This window comes from Alligator sinensis, unplaced genomic scaffold, assembly GCF_000455745.1.
Source record: "Alligator sinensis unplaced genomic scaffold, ASM45574v1 scaffold91_2, whole genome shotgun sequence".
Lineage (NCBI taxonomy): Eukaryota > Metazoa > Chordata > Crocodylia > Alligatoridae > Alligator > Alligator sinensis.
The window spans coordinates 1-16,014 of record NW_005842529.1 but is presented as its reverse complement, the minus strand read 5'-3'; the positions used below and the strand labels follow the sequence as shown (position 1 = coordinate 16,014).

Here is a 16,014-nt window from a genome sequence, read left to right as displayed (position 1 = left end):
ATAATAGTTGTAGCAGTAATAATAATTTCATTTCATCTCTTTCAAGAAATGGTCCAGAGAAATGTCCTTTATCAAACTCAAAGAGAGGTCCGCAGGCGGCCAAAATTTGTGTCTTCCGAAGATGTGGAGAAGATGAAGAAAGGGTACTTGACAACATGTTAGATCTTGTTTATTTCACTGTGAAACAAAACACTCCTCTGTAGACTAGCATCTGTCACTAGAGAAGGTCTATGACTGTCTTGGGAGTTTTGCTTTGCTGATTGCCATTGTAGTAGACTGTACTGTAGAGGACTCTGCACTTGTAAGTTTTGAAGAGCTGCATGCTTTGGTAGAATGATATAGCAAACAATGCTTGTTTTTAGATGGCTGCAACAATGCTATTCTCTCTGTGCAATGATGCAGTCACTCTCATTTGAATGGGAATTTGCCAGTTCCTGTAGTACAGCCTGTCAAAGCTGACAAGGTTGCTGGTGATGGAGATCTCGTCTTTCATGAAAAACTTCGTAAAGAACTGAGAAGTGACACCCAAAAGTCATTGGGGAATGATTCCTACTGGAAACTAGGATTCCCTGAATGATAGTTATTTCACAGTCTGTGGGAACAAAATGAAACCTTTGCAAGGAGATTCTTACAAAGGGGAGTAAAAAGGCTTATTCTGGGGGAAAAATCAGTTTGGGAGAAGATTCCAGGCAATAGTAGACATAACAAAGACTCATCTCTGGGTTTCTTTTTATTTTGCAAACAGCCAAGCGGAGACTCCTTTAAATCCAAACTATCCCAAAGACTGGGACAAATCTGCACTGCCTGACACTGGGTACAAGGTATTTGCTTTCTTCTTTTGCCTTAAATGAGATTAGGCTGTTTGCATCCTTATTTTTGTGATGGAAGTACACAGTAATCTAAAGGACATGGCTTAATTACCACATCTGATGAAGCATTCCCAACCTGGGCGTGTAGTTCCTAAGTGACATACTGTTAACAATATTCAGTCACTTAGTAATTTAAGCAATGCCCATAGGCTTCTGAAGATACTGCTATGGGCCTCACTTCCATTGATTTCATTTGAATTTTTAAAGTACTTAAATAGGTTTGTAAAAATCTGGACCATGGACTTAGAACTATGGGTGCCGAGTTGGTAGGTTTCGTGAAATGCACTTCTGTTTATTAGGAACTGAGCTAAGATTACCAGCTCTTGTCATATAGATCAAAGAAAAGAACTAAGAGATAATGCCACCATGGTCTTTACTGGATTAGGTTTGGATCCGTGACTTAGAAGTGAGAAATCTCCATATCCCATTACCTATCCCAAGACATTTAGTACCATTAAATGGACCACATTTTTAGATGCACGCATAGACCAGTCTCTTATGATAGGAGAAAGTAAGAGATGTTGATTATAAAAACGCATTTAAATCCATTTTCATCTAAACTTGCACCTTTACTGTCTTCCCCATAGTTTGTCAAATATCTCTCTTCATACCTTTAAAAAAAACCCAAGATTAACATTAAATATATACCCAAGGAAATAAAACTAGCAAATAAATGCAGAGCCATTGGATAGCTAGACATTTTTACTAGCAGTTTCAGTGGTGTCTGATTATTTTTCCTATAGATGGATTGCAAAGAATCTCTCTATTGGAGTGGTTCTCAACCAAGGTTACCATGGCATCCTGGGGCACTGTGAGCTCCTTTTAAGGGTGCCATGGGGTGCCTTGAAATATTATTATCGTTTGGTGTGCAAACACCTACAGATGATTCACAAGAGAAACCCGGAGATTTCACATAGAAACTCAGATACAATGCGTCAAAAACAATCTGACCTGCTGTGGTCTTTCAGTGCTCTTTGCAAGAGAAGAATTGCAAAAAATGAGAAAACTGCAGTAAAAAGGTGACAAGCTAAGAGCATGTTCCGAGTGGTGCCCCAAGTCTAAAAAGGGCGCCTTGAGAACCTCTGCACTGTTAGGTTGATAGAGATTTTGCGGTTAAAGGAACAGGACAGAGTCCAGCACCTTGGGATATGTTGTCAGTTCTGCCTGGCATTGGCCAAATCGCATGGGCATATACTTCCTGATGGGTATAGAAGCAGCAGTGGACATTAGAGCCTGATTCTCAGGTTGGTTTTACAGTAGCTTTATCTCTATGGTGACAAGAATTTTGGGATTTGCTGTTGACTGTGGTCAGTTGGGCAGCAAAGTTCTCCAGCTATTCTAATGCTGGGGCTACAGTGAGGAACAACTAGAAAAGAGCTAGTCTAGTTGTTTTTTAGCTGTCTTTTAGGTTCTACAGACAGGATTCTGATACTCTCACTCATGTTGAATAGTTCCTTTTACCATTAATTACTATTGGCAAAAGGAGCACAACACAAATATGTATCTCAGAATCTGATACTAGCTTGGGAGAGAAATTCCTTTGAGTTCAGACATACACAGGATAGAAGGGGACAGGTTTTACTGCATCTCATCTGCTCAGTGGTTACTGTCTGGGAACATTCCTTTTGCGTGGAAACTAAATTACAGTGACATACCTCTCTTTCGCTAGGCCAAGCTGTCCTGTGTTAACCTTCCATTTAATCACTGAGTGCACCTGATGTGCAGTGAAGCCCCTTCCCCTTTTACCCTGCACTAAAGCCATTTGTTAAATACTTAAAATTCTAAGTTGTTCTGTGTTGGAAAGTTAAATATGTAAAAGCGACACCACAGACTCAAGAAATCTTTTGCATATCCATGTCCTATCAGGGGACTTCATAACAAAGATAAGTATTTAGGTCCCAATCCTCAAATGTACCAAGGTACCCAAATCTCTTTGATTTCAGTGATGATAATGACATGGTAAATAAGTGTGAAGTACCTAAATATCTGAAGATTTGGGCCTTGCTGCATTTATGCCTGACCATCATGGCTAAGTGGTAAACTGGAATAGTTAACTAAGGCTGGTATTTTCAAAGGATTGTTAGAGAGTTAAGCGCCCAGTTCATTTTAAAATTCAGTGGGAATTTGGGTGCTTACCTCTTTCCTTTTCAAATTATAGCCAAAATTCCAGTTGGGTACACTTTCACAAATGCAATAGGTTTATTTGGAGGCAGTATCTGACCTGCAGAACCAGGTTATGGACAAGGGATGGTAGCAATACAGGACGTATGTTGCACCCCATTTTGTTCTCAGAACCTCACCTCAGTTGCCAGGGTTGACCACTCAGGAAGAGTACATTTTTTTTTTTTTGCTTTTAAACCAAGTACATTTCATATGGAAAGAAGAGTGGGGGAGGTAAGAGGGAGTTTGCCTTTATTACCTTTGTCCCTTTTCAGAAGCTCGTATGCTTCATGAGTTTACTAAGGCTGAAGATACTAAAACATGAAATATTATTCACTCTTAAAATCCAGTCCAGATAGAAGTATCACTGATCGGAGCCTGAACATTCCCAAAGACACTCATCACAGTAGTGAATCTTGCTTTCATTATTTTGTGACTGGCTGGGAATCTGCATTACTGTGTGGTATCCTTCATAACACCTGATGCCTCAAAACTGATGAATTTCTTGCAGTTCAGATATTGAAACTTTCAGCAAATCTTGCTACATGTGAAACAATCACTTCAAGAGAAGCATAAAAAACTGAAGAAGCCCCTCTATTTTTACTTACTTGTCATAAGCCAGTGAAGTATTTATTCTCTAAAGCCTTTTTGCAACATGAAAGCTTCTATACAAGGGAAAGGCTTAAATATATATATGTTGTTAGACACTGATAGTCTATCTGTTAGGAAATCAGATATTGTGAATTTTTTCCATTTTTGTTAATTAATTCAGTGGAGACCAAATGGAATTAGAAGCTGAAAAGAAACAAAGAGCAACAGATGAACTGTGATCTTGTCAACACCACCTTTGGCTGGTGTTCGATATTCTTAACATGGAATTTGTGCATGTTCCATGTCAGAGGCTTTACCTCCTTTTGTGTGGTTATTGCAGTGTTGATTTTTGTAATGCAGAACAAATGTCTCTGCTAAAAGAAGGTGAAATGACTACAATGTTAACGGCTATCTGCTATTTCTTTTGACACCGTGCTTAACCTACCTACCTCTCTCTCTCTCTCTCTCATATATTCCTACCTGTATTATGAAGGTACTAATGCTTAGTTCTCTTTAAGCGCTTTCTAAGATCTATAGAGAAAAAAAGTAATGAAGAGCAAAATATTATGATACCAGTAAAAAAACCAAAACAAACAAACAAACAAACACAGGCTTGTAGCTCATGTATAGTGATATTTAGCTAGTCTGAAACAATCAGAACTGTCATTTATAAGAGGTTGAATTACTTCAGTGAAATAAATGCTTGCTGGAACTAGTGTTTCTGCTGCTTGGCAACCAAAGTATTGTTTTGTTATGTATAGGCAAGATAGGATTCACCTCAAACATTTTCTGTGGGACCAACATTTTCTTCATGTCCTCCTACTTTCTGGCAGCAGCATCTTTACCTTTCCTGTCTATGTTTGTGCCAGCAAGAAGATTCCATAGAATTTGGTTCTAGGAAACTGGTTTCAGAAATCAGTAGGAGGCTTGGAATTGAACTAACATAGCAAGGAGATTCTTGGTACAAACTCTGGGTGGCAGACATGTTACTACCTTCATTCAAGCTCACTATATAGAAGAACTGCAGCTTTTACTTTTAAAGATGAGCCAGGGTTCTTTAAAAACATGGAAATGGGATTCCAATGTTCCTAAATTTCTAGTTCTGAGGGAATCCTTCTCTTTTGAGCTTCCAAAGCATGTATGTCCATGCTGTGCCTGGCTTGGATAGATTGACAAGCATCTCCATTTTGTCGTCCTATTCCATGTGACTAATAAAGATTAGTAAATCTCCTCTTCCAAGACCAACAACAGCAAGTCCTCTGAACCAGTTAGCAAGAGAATGCTCATCATCTCTCACAAAAAAAAAAGTCGCACCTCTGTGCTCACCAGGCCAACAAAAAGTCTGAATTCTACTTCACCCAAGAATGTTAGTAGGATGAAGGTGAAAATAAGACTCATTGGATGAGGCTGAGGCTACAGAAAGGGTGGGAATATCTTTGTTGAATGGGTGGAGTAAGAGAAGCCCAAATGTATTTTTATTCTCACGGATAAATGAATTGGTGCCACAAGACATCGATTTACTTCCTGCTACTATGGAATTTGCCATCCTCGTACCAGAACGTGGATACGTTGTACCATGGAGCGAGCTGAACTCAACCTATTGTACATTTTAATCTAGTCTGTGTACTGTGTTGCTAGTGGCTTATATTGTAAAGTGGCTCTCTAAAATATTTTTGTATTAAAGACACTTACTGTATCTTTTTAAATACTGCTTTTTAATAAATCTAAAGACTTAACCCTGGAAACACAGCTTGGTTTATTCTAAATGCTATTTTTTGATCTGTAGGGTGTGTCTGAGCATATTTTAACAATTATATAAAAGACTTGGTGAATCAAAGTAAATTGGATGCAGTTCTACAACAATTTCTACAACATAAATTTTCTTTTCAAGCATATGAGGTTATCATAGCGAAATCATTTTCATTGGCCCACAAGATCATTGATATAGCTGAGTTTTCATTTCTGATCATTACAAGCAAAGCTGTGGGTTTTGTATTACCTCCCCGAATATCCACACCTTCCCTTTTTAAGATGCACCTATGACACATGGGATGTTGAGTCATTCACTTCCAAGTCTTTGATTCACATGTACCTTAAGGAGCAATTAATGTAAGTTGTTACCAAATGATCTGTTGTTACCAAATGATTGTAGTCTCAGGTGTAGTGTACAGGTAGCCACCTGAACAGATAAAAGGCCAAGGTCCTTTGATATACTGTATGTACTTGAATTCAAGATGAGTTCCTGCCCCTCCCCACTTGAGAAGCCCCTCATCTTGAATTTGAGTAGAAGATGGAGTGGAGGCAAGCAGGCAGCTGCTGTGGCTCAGACTCTGATCCTGAGCCCAGTCCCTGCCTACAGTCAGGCACAGCTTTAGCTCATTTCCTTCCAGGCATGGAGCATATACATGCTTAATCATCTTCCCAGCCAGTCAGTAGTGGCACAGCTCCAGCCCTGGGACGCTGCAGTGTGGCTTAGCATGGGCTAGAGTTGCATGTGCTCCATGCCCAAGGGGAAAGGAGTTCTGGAGATGCATCTGACTGTGGCAGGCTCCGAGGAACAGGGAGTGAGGGCCACCCACCCCCCTGCTGCTGCTTTCCCCACTATAGCAGTGGGACAGACATGCACTTAGGACAACCCACACCCCCAATCATTAGATTTATACATGGAAAACTATAACAAATTCTTAAAATTTGCTATGTATAGAATTTAATACATGAATGTGGTGTTAAAAATAAAGTGATCTAAACTCATTAGTGTAAGCTAGCAAGAAACCTTGATTTATATAATTTAGATTTTTATATATTTTAATTTAGATTTGTTGCATTTAAATATTCTTTAAGAAAATTAAAAATATATAACTTGGTCCTCGCATGCCAATAAATATATTCTTTATTGTAAATTTGGCACTCATTTTTGCTAACCAGGAAGATGCACAATGTCCATGGACACTTATTTAAGCAGTTATACAGTATAATGTGCATTTGTTTGGATATTTAACTCTTGCAATGTAGTTTGGTTTATTCTGAATCCTGTTTTGATACCCTAGATATCCTGGATACCCAAGAAGAATAAAACATATAAAAGCTTGTTTTGCATTTGAAACTGCTTTCTTAAACTAAAGCAGTCATATCTGTAGTTAATGTTCCTGGTTACCCTGTCCTTCGAGATTTTAGAAGGAATATCTGTCTTATCCTCACATACTTGGGCGCTTTGAATACATAATTCACTCACCTTCCCTAAAAAGAGTTGAGGTACAGTGGCAGAACAGGATGAATCGCTGCCTGTCCTACCTGTTTGCAGATCAAGAACAGAACTAAGTTCACTCAAAATATTCTTTGTCCTCATTGGCTCTTCTTAAAAGTATATTAACCTGTTGTGCCTTGAGCCAGTTGAGTCTCTTGCATAACCTTTGGCTGTGGTTTAATATTTTATAGGCTGTGGTGATCACTAAAGAGTCTTCTGAATACGCTACAATTGCGAAGCTGTTTCAACAGACAATGAAAGGTTATGTTATCCATTGTATGAAGAGGATTCAGAACCCATCCCTTTGGCAAGTCTTTCAGTGGTTTGTATCCAATTTATTTCTTCATACTGGTTTCTACAATAGAGATGGGGACTTAACTTCCAAGGCCTGCTTTCCTGTGGCTGTGTAGTGGTGTTTGACATTAATTTTGATGGAAGTTGCACAAAATAGAATGCAAAAAATTGTTTTAGCTGTACAAATACAGCTAAGTTCTAGTGTCTATTTTTATGGGCATTTTTAGAAGAGCCCATCCATCTCTTCTGGCAAGTAATGAGCTATCAGTTGAAGTGGTACTCTTAGTGAATTACTGTAGGGCCTTGTCTTAGAAAATGGGATATTTTCTGTATGGCAGACCAGCTGCCTATGTAGGGAGCCTTAAAAGCATTTCCAGAAAAAGTAAAAGGATGTGTGAATGGGACAGAATTGGGATGATGGTACATTCATTGTATTTGTTAGATTTAATATTGTAAGTTATCTATAATAGTAGAGCAGGGGTGTCCAAACTTTTTGAGTGTGGGGCTGGATCACGAACTTTTTATCACCCAGTGGGCCAGGGACCCATATTCAGAGAGCTCACAGGAAGTGGTATCACATCAGGAAGTGATGTCACGTGACCTTTGACACCAATGAAGTTGCAGGAAGTGACAATGAAATGGGTGTGGAAATGTGGCTTAAAAATCCATATTTTGCCTACCCCTGATCTAGGCATATCTATGCCTATGTTCTACTATGGGTAATTCTCAGGCTTCTGGGCATTGCTGGTTGCCCCCACCACCACCCTTCCCCTTTCTGCTGTATTTGCCAGGGTGTTTTTAAGTCTTCCTCAGAGGTGTTGGCTACAGCCGAGGCTAGGGACTTTGACTGGGGTATGCCAAAATTAGTGAAATTTGCTTAACTGGAGTACATGCAAACAGGATCTCCATATGTCACTGATGAGCCTGAATATTTTCATTTCCTTTTGCTCTCAGGAGAGGAAATCCTGAGTATTTTTGTGTTGTTAATCTATTGTAAGTATTTATTTACATATTAGACCCAGGCGTGGCTTGAGAACATGGGAAAGTAGTGTGATTTGGGGAGTTAAAGGCATGGAGTTGCTCCCTCCCCTGTGAAAGGCAGGGATCCCCCTCCCCCCTCCCCACACAGAGGTGCCGGGAGCCCACAGTCACTGGCCCAGCCCTGGGGGAGCCGCCGTCTTCCCACCCCGACCCCAGCCTGGCCCGGCCCTACCTGTGGTGCCCCAGTTGGGCAGGAGGCGGCAGAGGCAGAGAATGAGGGCAAGCCCAGCCGCCATGACGCCTCCGCGGGTCCACATCACTGAGCCAGGCTGGAGGGAGCTGGAGCTGGGCAGCACCTCGGGGCACAGCAAGCGCAGGCTCTGCCCGAGCCCAGGGCTGCCCTGCATGGCACGGCCAATGCCGACAGCCTGGCAGGAGGAGGCACCTGCCCGTGCCGCTCCACCTCCGCCAGTAACTTGGGGCCGAGCGGCCAAGCCAGGCTGCCTCTCGCCTGTGGGCGGGGAGTGGCGAGTCACTCGGGCCGGGAAGCGGTGGGATCACCACATGGTGCTGGGGACAGGAGGAGGCGGGCTGGGGCTGCACCAGCCGGCAGAAGTGGCAGCGGAGCCATGTGCTGCTCGGGAGAGGATGAGCCCGGCCAGAGTGGCAGGGGCTCAGCTGTATTTTCCCCCTGCCTAAGTGCAGCTGAGCCCCCTGCTGCTCTGGCTGGGCTCATCCTGTCCTGAGAGGCATATGGCTATTCCTCTTCCCACATGCACCATTAGGCTGCCGTCAGATACCCAGATTTTGGCTTTTGGTGCCTTGCCCCACCCTGCTCATCATTAGGCTACAAGTTGACTCATCCTCACCTCAATCGGACCAGGGCTCTCACTCCTGTCTAGATGTGCTGGATCTTCCAGGTTTTGGCCCCTTGTACTAAGGCTTTAGTACCTAGCTTCCAACTGGATACCAGACCCTGGCAGGGCTCTGTAGAGTCCTTAGCCCCTCACAGTGGAGAGTGTTTCCAAGGCACTTCACCCTGTGGCCCCTTCTAATTCTAGTTACTTGGTTTGAGCATTGGCCCTTCTGCCTCAGCCCCACCTGCACCTGCCTTTGGAGCACCAGCCCTTCTAAGCTGCCTTCTCCTCCTCCTCCCAGCTCCAGACCAGCTGCCCTCCAGGCCCTTGATCCTACCCATCTCATACAGGCTGCCCTTTGGGGGGGGACTTACTCTTCCAAGCTCTTCTCCAGTAGTTTTTGTCCCAGTGCTCTGGGCCACAGCCTAGGCTGCACATGCCAGCTTCCAAACCCCCAGCTTAAGATGACAGAATGTATCTCTGGTCATTATTCTTTTTTCTCCACCCATCTGCTGAGTCCTTGGCTCCATTGCAGTGCACTCTGCTTGGGCCCAGGCCTGGGTGCTCTTAGCTGTAGCCAGCTCACTTCCCCTGACCCTATACACAGCTTAAAACACAGTGTGCCCCAAGCACCCTGCTGTGTGGTCTCCATCCCTACAAACACACCTGATCCTGCAGTATAGCCCAAACAACAACAGAAACAAAACATATAACTTACATCTCCCTATGCTGCATCTGCAAAGCTCCTTCTGCTGTGAGGTCCTGAACCAGTATGAACCCTTAGCCCCAGACTCAGGCTTATGTGGCTCTTTCTCCTCCCCTTCCAGTCACCTGACCTGGCTTGCTGATAATAGCCAAGTGTTCTGCTGCAATCTTTTTAACTGGGCTCCTTGCAGGCTGTACTTGCTCCAAGTAATGGGGGAAGAGGTCCCCTGTTACAGTCTGTTGGTGATAGAGCTGATAATCTAAACCAAAGCTGTTCAACTGGTCGCCCCCCAAGGGCTTAAACTGTAGCTCTTGGGCTCCTGGTCTGAGTGTTGCTTCTCCCAACACTCTCCTGCTGCAGCCATCAGAGTCCTTGGGCTTTCCCTCCCTCCTCCAGCTTTTGCTGCCTGCCCCCGCCCCTTGGGAATAGATAGGTGCAGGGTGACCCCAGAGCAAGTCTGTGTCTGGGGGGACCTGGAGTGCCAGCATAATGCAGTTGTCGGGGAAGATAAGAGGGAATGCCCGTGTTGTGTGGGGGGAACTAGCACAGTGCAGTGGTGCGGGGTGCCCACAGCGTGGCACAGTGGAGGCTGCCCATGTGGACAGTCATGTGGCTCAGGCAACTCTGAAGTTGGAGAGCCCTGTTCTAAACCTTCAGAAGCTACAAAGTCCACCGAAATGAAGGCATATTTAAGTAAAGGACATTTTAACCAAGGAACCAGTGTTGGTATCACTGTTTAAAACCTCAAAAACCAGGCTTGGCTTCTTGTTTTTGCACTTTTTTCATATTCCTTTTTTTTTTTTTTTTTTTTTTGGTAGATTATCTGCTTCTATTTTCCCTTTAATTCTGAGCCATTTCTGAGGGGTTCAGTATTGCTCTCTTGCTCAGTAAAATGGTTTCTGAAAATCCATGTGAGGTCTGATAATGGAAATGCAGGTAGTGCCTCCAAACTAATTTTCTTCTTTCCTTCTCTATCTTTTACCTCATATGCCCTTTATTTTCAGACTAGCAGCCCTAATCTGAATGCCAATGAAATGAAAACAATGATAGCTGAAAACCTCATTCGTCTTACATATGCAAATGTGTGTGTGCAAAGAGAATTCTGTCTCTTTAACCAACATATTTTTCACATCAGGCAAAAGGAGCAGATGAAGAAGAACAACAGAGGAAAGGATGTATACGAGAGGCTCCTGTTCCATGGAACCAGCAGTTCCTTTCTGGAATCCATATGCACTCAGAATTTTGACTGGAGAATCTGCGGAGTCCATGGAACCAGCTATGGAAAAGGCAAGTAGAAAGTGACTCTGATTAGATATCGTTGCCATGGTAATTGTCACAGTGGTAATCAGCTTTTGGAAGTATTTATAGTGCAGGAAAAAGGAAGTGTGGGATGTTCTTGTGTTCTCTCTGGTTGGCACGGTCAGGTTGTTCTGAGGCTGGGGGCTGGCGATGGCAAGTCTCTTCTGCTTGGGTCAGCAGCAGCGCAAGGCTGTTCGATCTGGCATGGCTCTTCCTGCCCATCAAAACCATGCCGCGTGCCACATTCGGCACGCCTGCCATAGGTTGCCGACCCCTGATCTACCATCTTCTTGACCTCTGTTCTAGCAGAGTTAAGTAAATGGTAACTCCTTTTGTAGGAAGACAAGAGTTACTTTTTCCCTTATGCTATTTCCTTCTTACTGGTGATTCCTTGTATTATACTTATTTTTCACTCTTCCCATAATCCTCATCTCTTTTTTTTATCCTCACTTTTTATCACATTCCTTTCTTATCCAGTCTGTTCTTGCCTGCCTTCTGAAATTAAAAGGAAACATCTAGCAAAACCTTTAGCTGCCATTGTGACATTTCCACTATCATGTACTTAAATGAGAATAGACATGAACTTAGTTTTGCTGAAATTTGAGCTGGGTCCATCATGTATTATCATGCAATGTTCATTCTCTTGTGCCTCTGTATGAAGTCTAGCCCATTTCCAGTATCCTTATGCTGTCTTTGTTATTTCTAGGAAGTTACTTTGCAAGAGATGCTAGTTATTCCCACGCTTACAGTCAGTCTCCTACTACCAAAATGAACATGATGTTTGTGGCACGGGTTCTGGTTGGAGATTTCATCAGAGGAAATGCAACCTATGTTCGTCCCCCATCAAAATCTACTAATACGATCAACTTATATGATAGTTGTGTGGACAAAGAGTCTGATCCCTCTATTTTTGTCATATTTGAGAAGCATCAGATTTACCCAGAGTATATAATAGAATATCACGAAGACAAAAAATGTACTGTATCTTAGATATAGGAATGTACTATGTCTTAGATAAGGAAAGGAACAGTTTGCATATCTCAGCTAATTGTTGATATTGTTAAGGGGGTTTTATTTGGGTTTATTTGTTATACTGATAAGGGTCTCATTTTTAACATTAACACTCTCCAACCATTTTTGCAAATAATTTGGTACTTGAAGGAGGTTTGCAAGATGAACATCCTGCTTGTTAGAAGACTAATCTTTTTCATCAGGCCATTAACATTCATCTAATCAGAAAATGTGATTACAGGTAACATGAACTGACAAAGTTATGGGGACACGGTTGTTGATTTTTATGATTCTTCTTTGGTTAGAAATAATTTTAAACAAACTTTAGTAAGTCAATATATAAAGGACTTGGCTTTAGAAATAACTACAAATGCGAAGAAAACAACTGACTTTAGTGTAGCTCATAAGCAAATTTCTAAGTGTATAGTTTTTTTAGATTTGTACCGATTATAGTTCTTCAAGTAGGAAACCTTTATAGAAGGGGCTCTTTATTGTAGATCTACAATTTCTGATTATCTCTACTGTTATTTCTAAGCAGTTTGAAGTACCTACTATGTAATGAACATGGTCTAGAATTTTCTCTCTTAGTGATATTTGTTAAAACAATAACTTAGAAAAATTAAGACTTTCCCTTTAAATTGGTGTAAAGACTAGGTTTTAAAATGTAGGAATTTCTTAAACATGCACCAGCAATGTCAGTCTAATGGTTGATATAGAAGACAATCAGATAAAATTCTGTTTACCCTTCTGCTGTAGGCTTGTGCAGCTTTATCTTTAGGTCAGGGTAAGACCATTATAGTAGGCAATCTGGGAAAAGAAAAACGCTGGAATTTTTTTCTCAGTTGCTAACGACTACAAGCATAAAATGAAAGGTAGCGTTGAATTCATTTGAAAACCTTGCTTGTAGTATATGTTGTTTTCCATGTGTGGACATGGGAATGCTGTAGGACAGAAGTAAAAAGTTGTGTTATACTGTTTTCTATCCTACAGGACAAACGTAAATTCTCGTTGAGCTGGAGATGTCGCGTGACTTGCACAGAGAGAATGTTTCTGATGATGTTCTCAATCACTTGTGCATTAGCATATGCTCTGTTGCCTAAACTTTGTTGTGTTTTGTGCGGCCCATTCTACACTAAGAAAATTGCCTACTGCTGACAGTGGTAGAGTGATAAATGGTTCTGATCTTTCTTCAGGTAAACCACGTTTAATGTCAGCATTTGCAGGAATGAGCAACTGTTTTAATGGCAACTGAGCCTGTTTAGTTAACTGATCTGCAGACTAAGATGCTTGCATTTCAGGGCTTCAATGGAAACGAAGATCATAAATTTCCATCAACTTCTGTCACTTTTCTAAGTGCTGATCTTTTCAGTTGAGACGTCAGTGAATATTTTTGGTGAGACTGAGAAAAATCCTCCAGCTAGTGGGAGGGAAACATATCTACTAACGTTTTGGAATGTGACTAATTGAAGATAATCATACTCTGCCAGATTTTGGAGGGAAAAATAGTTTTATTTTTTCTGAAGTATAATTTGTTAAATTACATCCTAGGAAGGAGTATTAGACAAATTTCAAGTCTGAAGATACAAACGTAAACTGTTTAGTTTAGCAAGTTCCCACGGGGGGAGGGGGGTGTAAGACTAGCAAATCATACTGCAAGAACTGTTCGAAGCAATTATACATTTAAGTGTTTTTTCAATATAATCTTAAAATCAGAAATATTGGATTTGGTAGTGGCAGTGGATGGCTTTTTTACATTCTTTTTCTTTTGTAGTCCATCATTGAATTTCCAAAATTATCCTTAAACTTGCTACAGTAAAAATTAAGTATATACTCAATATTCTTCTGTTGTTAGACATGTAGCTTAATATGCCATTAACATAGTGGGCAAATGACCAGGGTATTATTGGCATTGTGTCGTGGCTCTTGTTCTTTTGCATTCTGAATCAATGTCTAGCATCGGCCAACTGCTCATTATGAAAGATCAAGTCAAATGACAGTTTTTGTACAGAAGTGGTCTGTAACTGAGCTTTGCAATTACAAAGTGCCTGTAATAAACTAGATATCAAAAAGTGTGGTTGGTTATATCATTTTGTCAATTATGTGGAATCTGAGATCCTCCCTGCTATCGGCTAGTTAAAGTAGTAAAAAGAGCAAAAGGTTTGTGGTTCTACTGTTCTAAATGGGGAGGGGATGGGTGGGTGCAAATGTTCTGCCAATGCTGGTTCAGAATGTAACTTTCATTCAGCTTGCACAAATGAAATAGCACCAAGAAGACTCCCAATAAACATGTAGAAGACATTATTTTTGTAATCAACATAGTGCATTTTGTAAATGGCACAGATTTATAAAGTACAAGTTATGCCTGATACTCATTTTGACCAAAAATACTACTTCAAAAAATGTTCAATTCAGGGGCTTAAAGACTTAACCACACTGGTAAAGAAGCCATTGCATAGTAAGCCTATGCTGTGAATTTACAGCACAATAGCTGCTCCATAGTCACTTGCCATCTGTGTACTCTCAATGGGCACATCTACATGTGCCATTAGGGGGCAGCACTAAACTGTAGAGCTTATTGTTCCATAGTTTATTGCTCCTGGGAAGCTCCAAGGCACCCGGTTTACACATGCGCCTGGACTGCAGCACATTGAGCTGAGTTGCAGCACCCCTGGCAGGCAGGGCTGCTCCTACTAGGCTCATTGTGCTGCAGAGGGGCTGGCTGGAACCTGAGGGTGCTTCAGTGTGGGGCTAGCCAACAGGCACCCTTGTGCTCCAGCCAGCCAGCTCAGCAGCTACATATGCGCTGTTACACATGAAAACCCTGCAGCAGGATAGTACTTGTATTTACAAGTCCTGCCCTGTTGTGGAGTTTTAGCTTCATGCTCCCTAATAGGGGTGCACGCGAGGCATTTACTGTACAGCTAATTAGTCAGCTGTGCAGTAAACGTCTTAAGAATGCTTTTGTTTGGACATGGTTTATTTCACTTTGCAATAAAGTGAAATTTACTTTATTTTACTATGCACATTTACTATGGAGTAAACTGACTTTGCTCCACAATAAAAGTGGAGCAGGCACATGACTCACAGCCTTACCTGTTTAAGCCACTGCAGAGTACAGGCAGTCCTTGACTTACAACGTTTTGCACTTACAATGTTTATAAATTGACACCCTGTTTCAACTTGATGATGTCAGTTTCTACTTACAATGCTTGATCCGATGTAACGCCACACCAGTGAACAAGTTCACTGCGTTGCTCATCTCCCTGGAGCGCATCTGTCCAAACTTCCTTGAACACTTTCTTTAAGAAAGCAGACGAGACTCCAGAAAAACCTGCAGCCAAGACTCCTGAGAAGACTCCAGCCAAGAACCCTTCAAAAAGTCCAACCAAGAGCCCTTCAAAAAGTCCGACAAAGTCACCTCAAAGAAGTCCTTCCAAGTCAATGATTGCTATTTACAATATAAATAGATTAATGTAGCTATATTATTCATCTATAATTGATCGAGTACAAAATTCTGGGGTATTTTTGGTGAAAATAGGGTATCAGGCCTGGTTCAGGAACCAATCCCCCATTTATAACTTTGTTTCTTATAAGAAAATTGGTTCTGAGTTACATTTTACCTAAGACGTGGTTTTCAGGAACCAATTGTGTCATAAGTCCAAGGACTGCCTGTAAAGTTATGCAAAGCAAGGAGGTGTTTCGGTTGTATGTCTGTTCCCCTAGTCAGTATCATCCAAGGGTAACTTTGCCCAGTGGCAACCTGCCACCGACTGGTTATATACTGTAATAGCACCCATGGCAAGCATAGATTTAAACTGCAGCCAGATAGTACTTGTTTTTTTTACTCGTAAGCAGTGCATGTGGAGATGCTGACAGGGATGCCTGGGGCATGAGGGTGCTTCAGTGTGAGGGCAGGCTGCTGGCTAGTCCCACACTGGAGCACCCTTGTGCCCCAGCCAGCCCTTCTGCAGCATGTTGAGCCCATGTTGGAGCAGACCCAGG

General features: G+C 41.8%; 1 protein-coding gene across 2 annotated transcripts in view; it reads left to right on the top strand.

The window, feature by feature from the left end:
- Positions 1-15,225, top strand: part of LOC102387206 (poly [ADP-ribose] polymerase 12) — a 42,854-nt gene extending 27,629 nt beyond the window's left edge. Inside the window, exons 9-13 of one of the 2 annotated variants that reach the window (XM_025213447.1) lie at positions 47-143; positions 746-821; positions 7,056-7,171; positions 10,838-10,989; positions 11,708-15,225. In XM_025213447.1, the coding sequence (XP_025069232.1) occupies positions 47-143; positions 746-821; positions 7,056-7,171; positions 10,838-10,989; positions 11,708-11,991 (725 nt within the window). In that variant the 3' untranslated portion in view covers positions 11,992-15,225. Of the gene's footprint in view, positions 1-46; positions 144-745; positions 822-7,055; positions 7,187-10,837; positions 10,990-11,707 lie in introns of both variants that reach the window. The other variant, XM_006031785.3, reaches the window with a different exon arrangement.
- Positions 15,226-16,014: the final 789 nt, after the last annotated feature.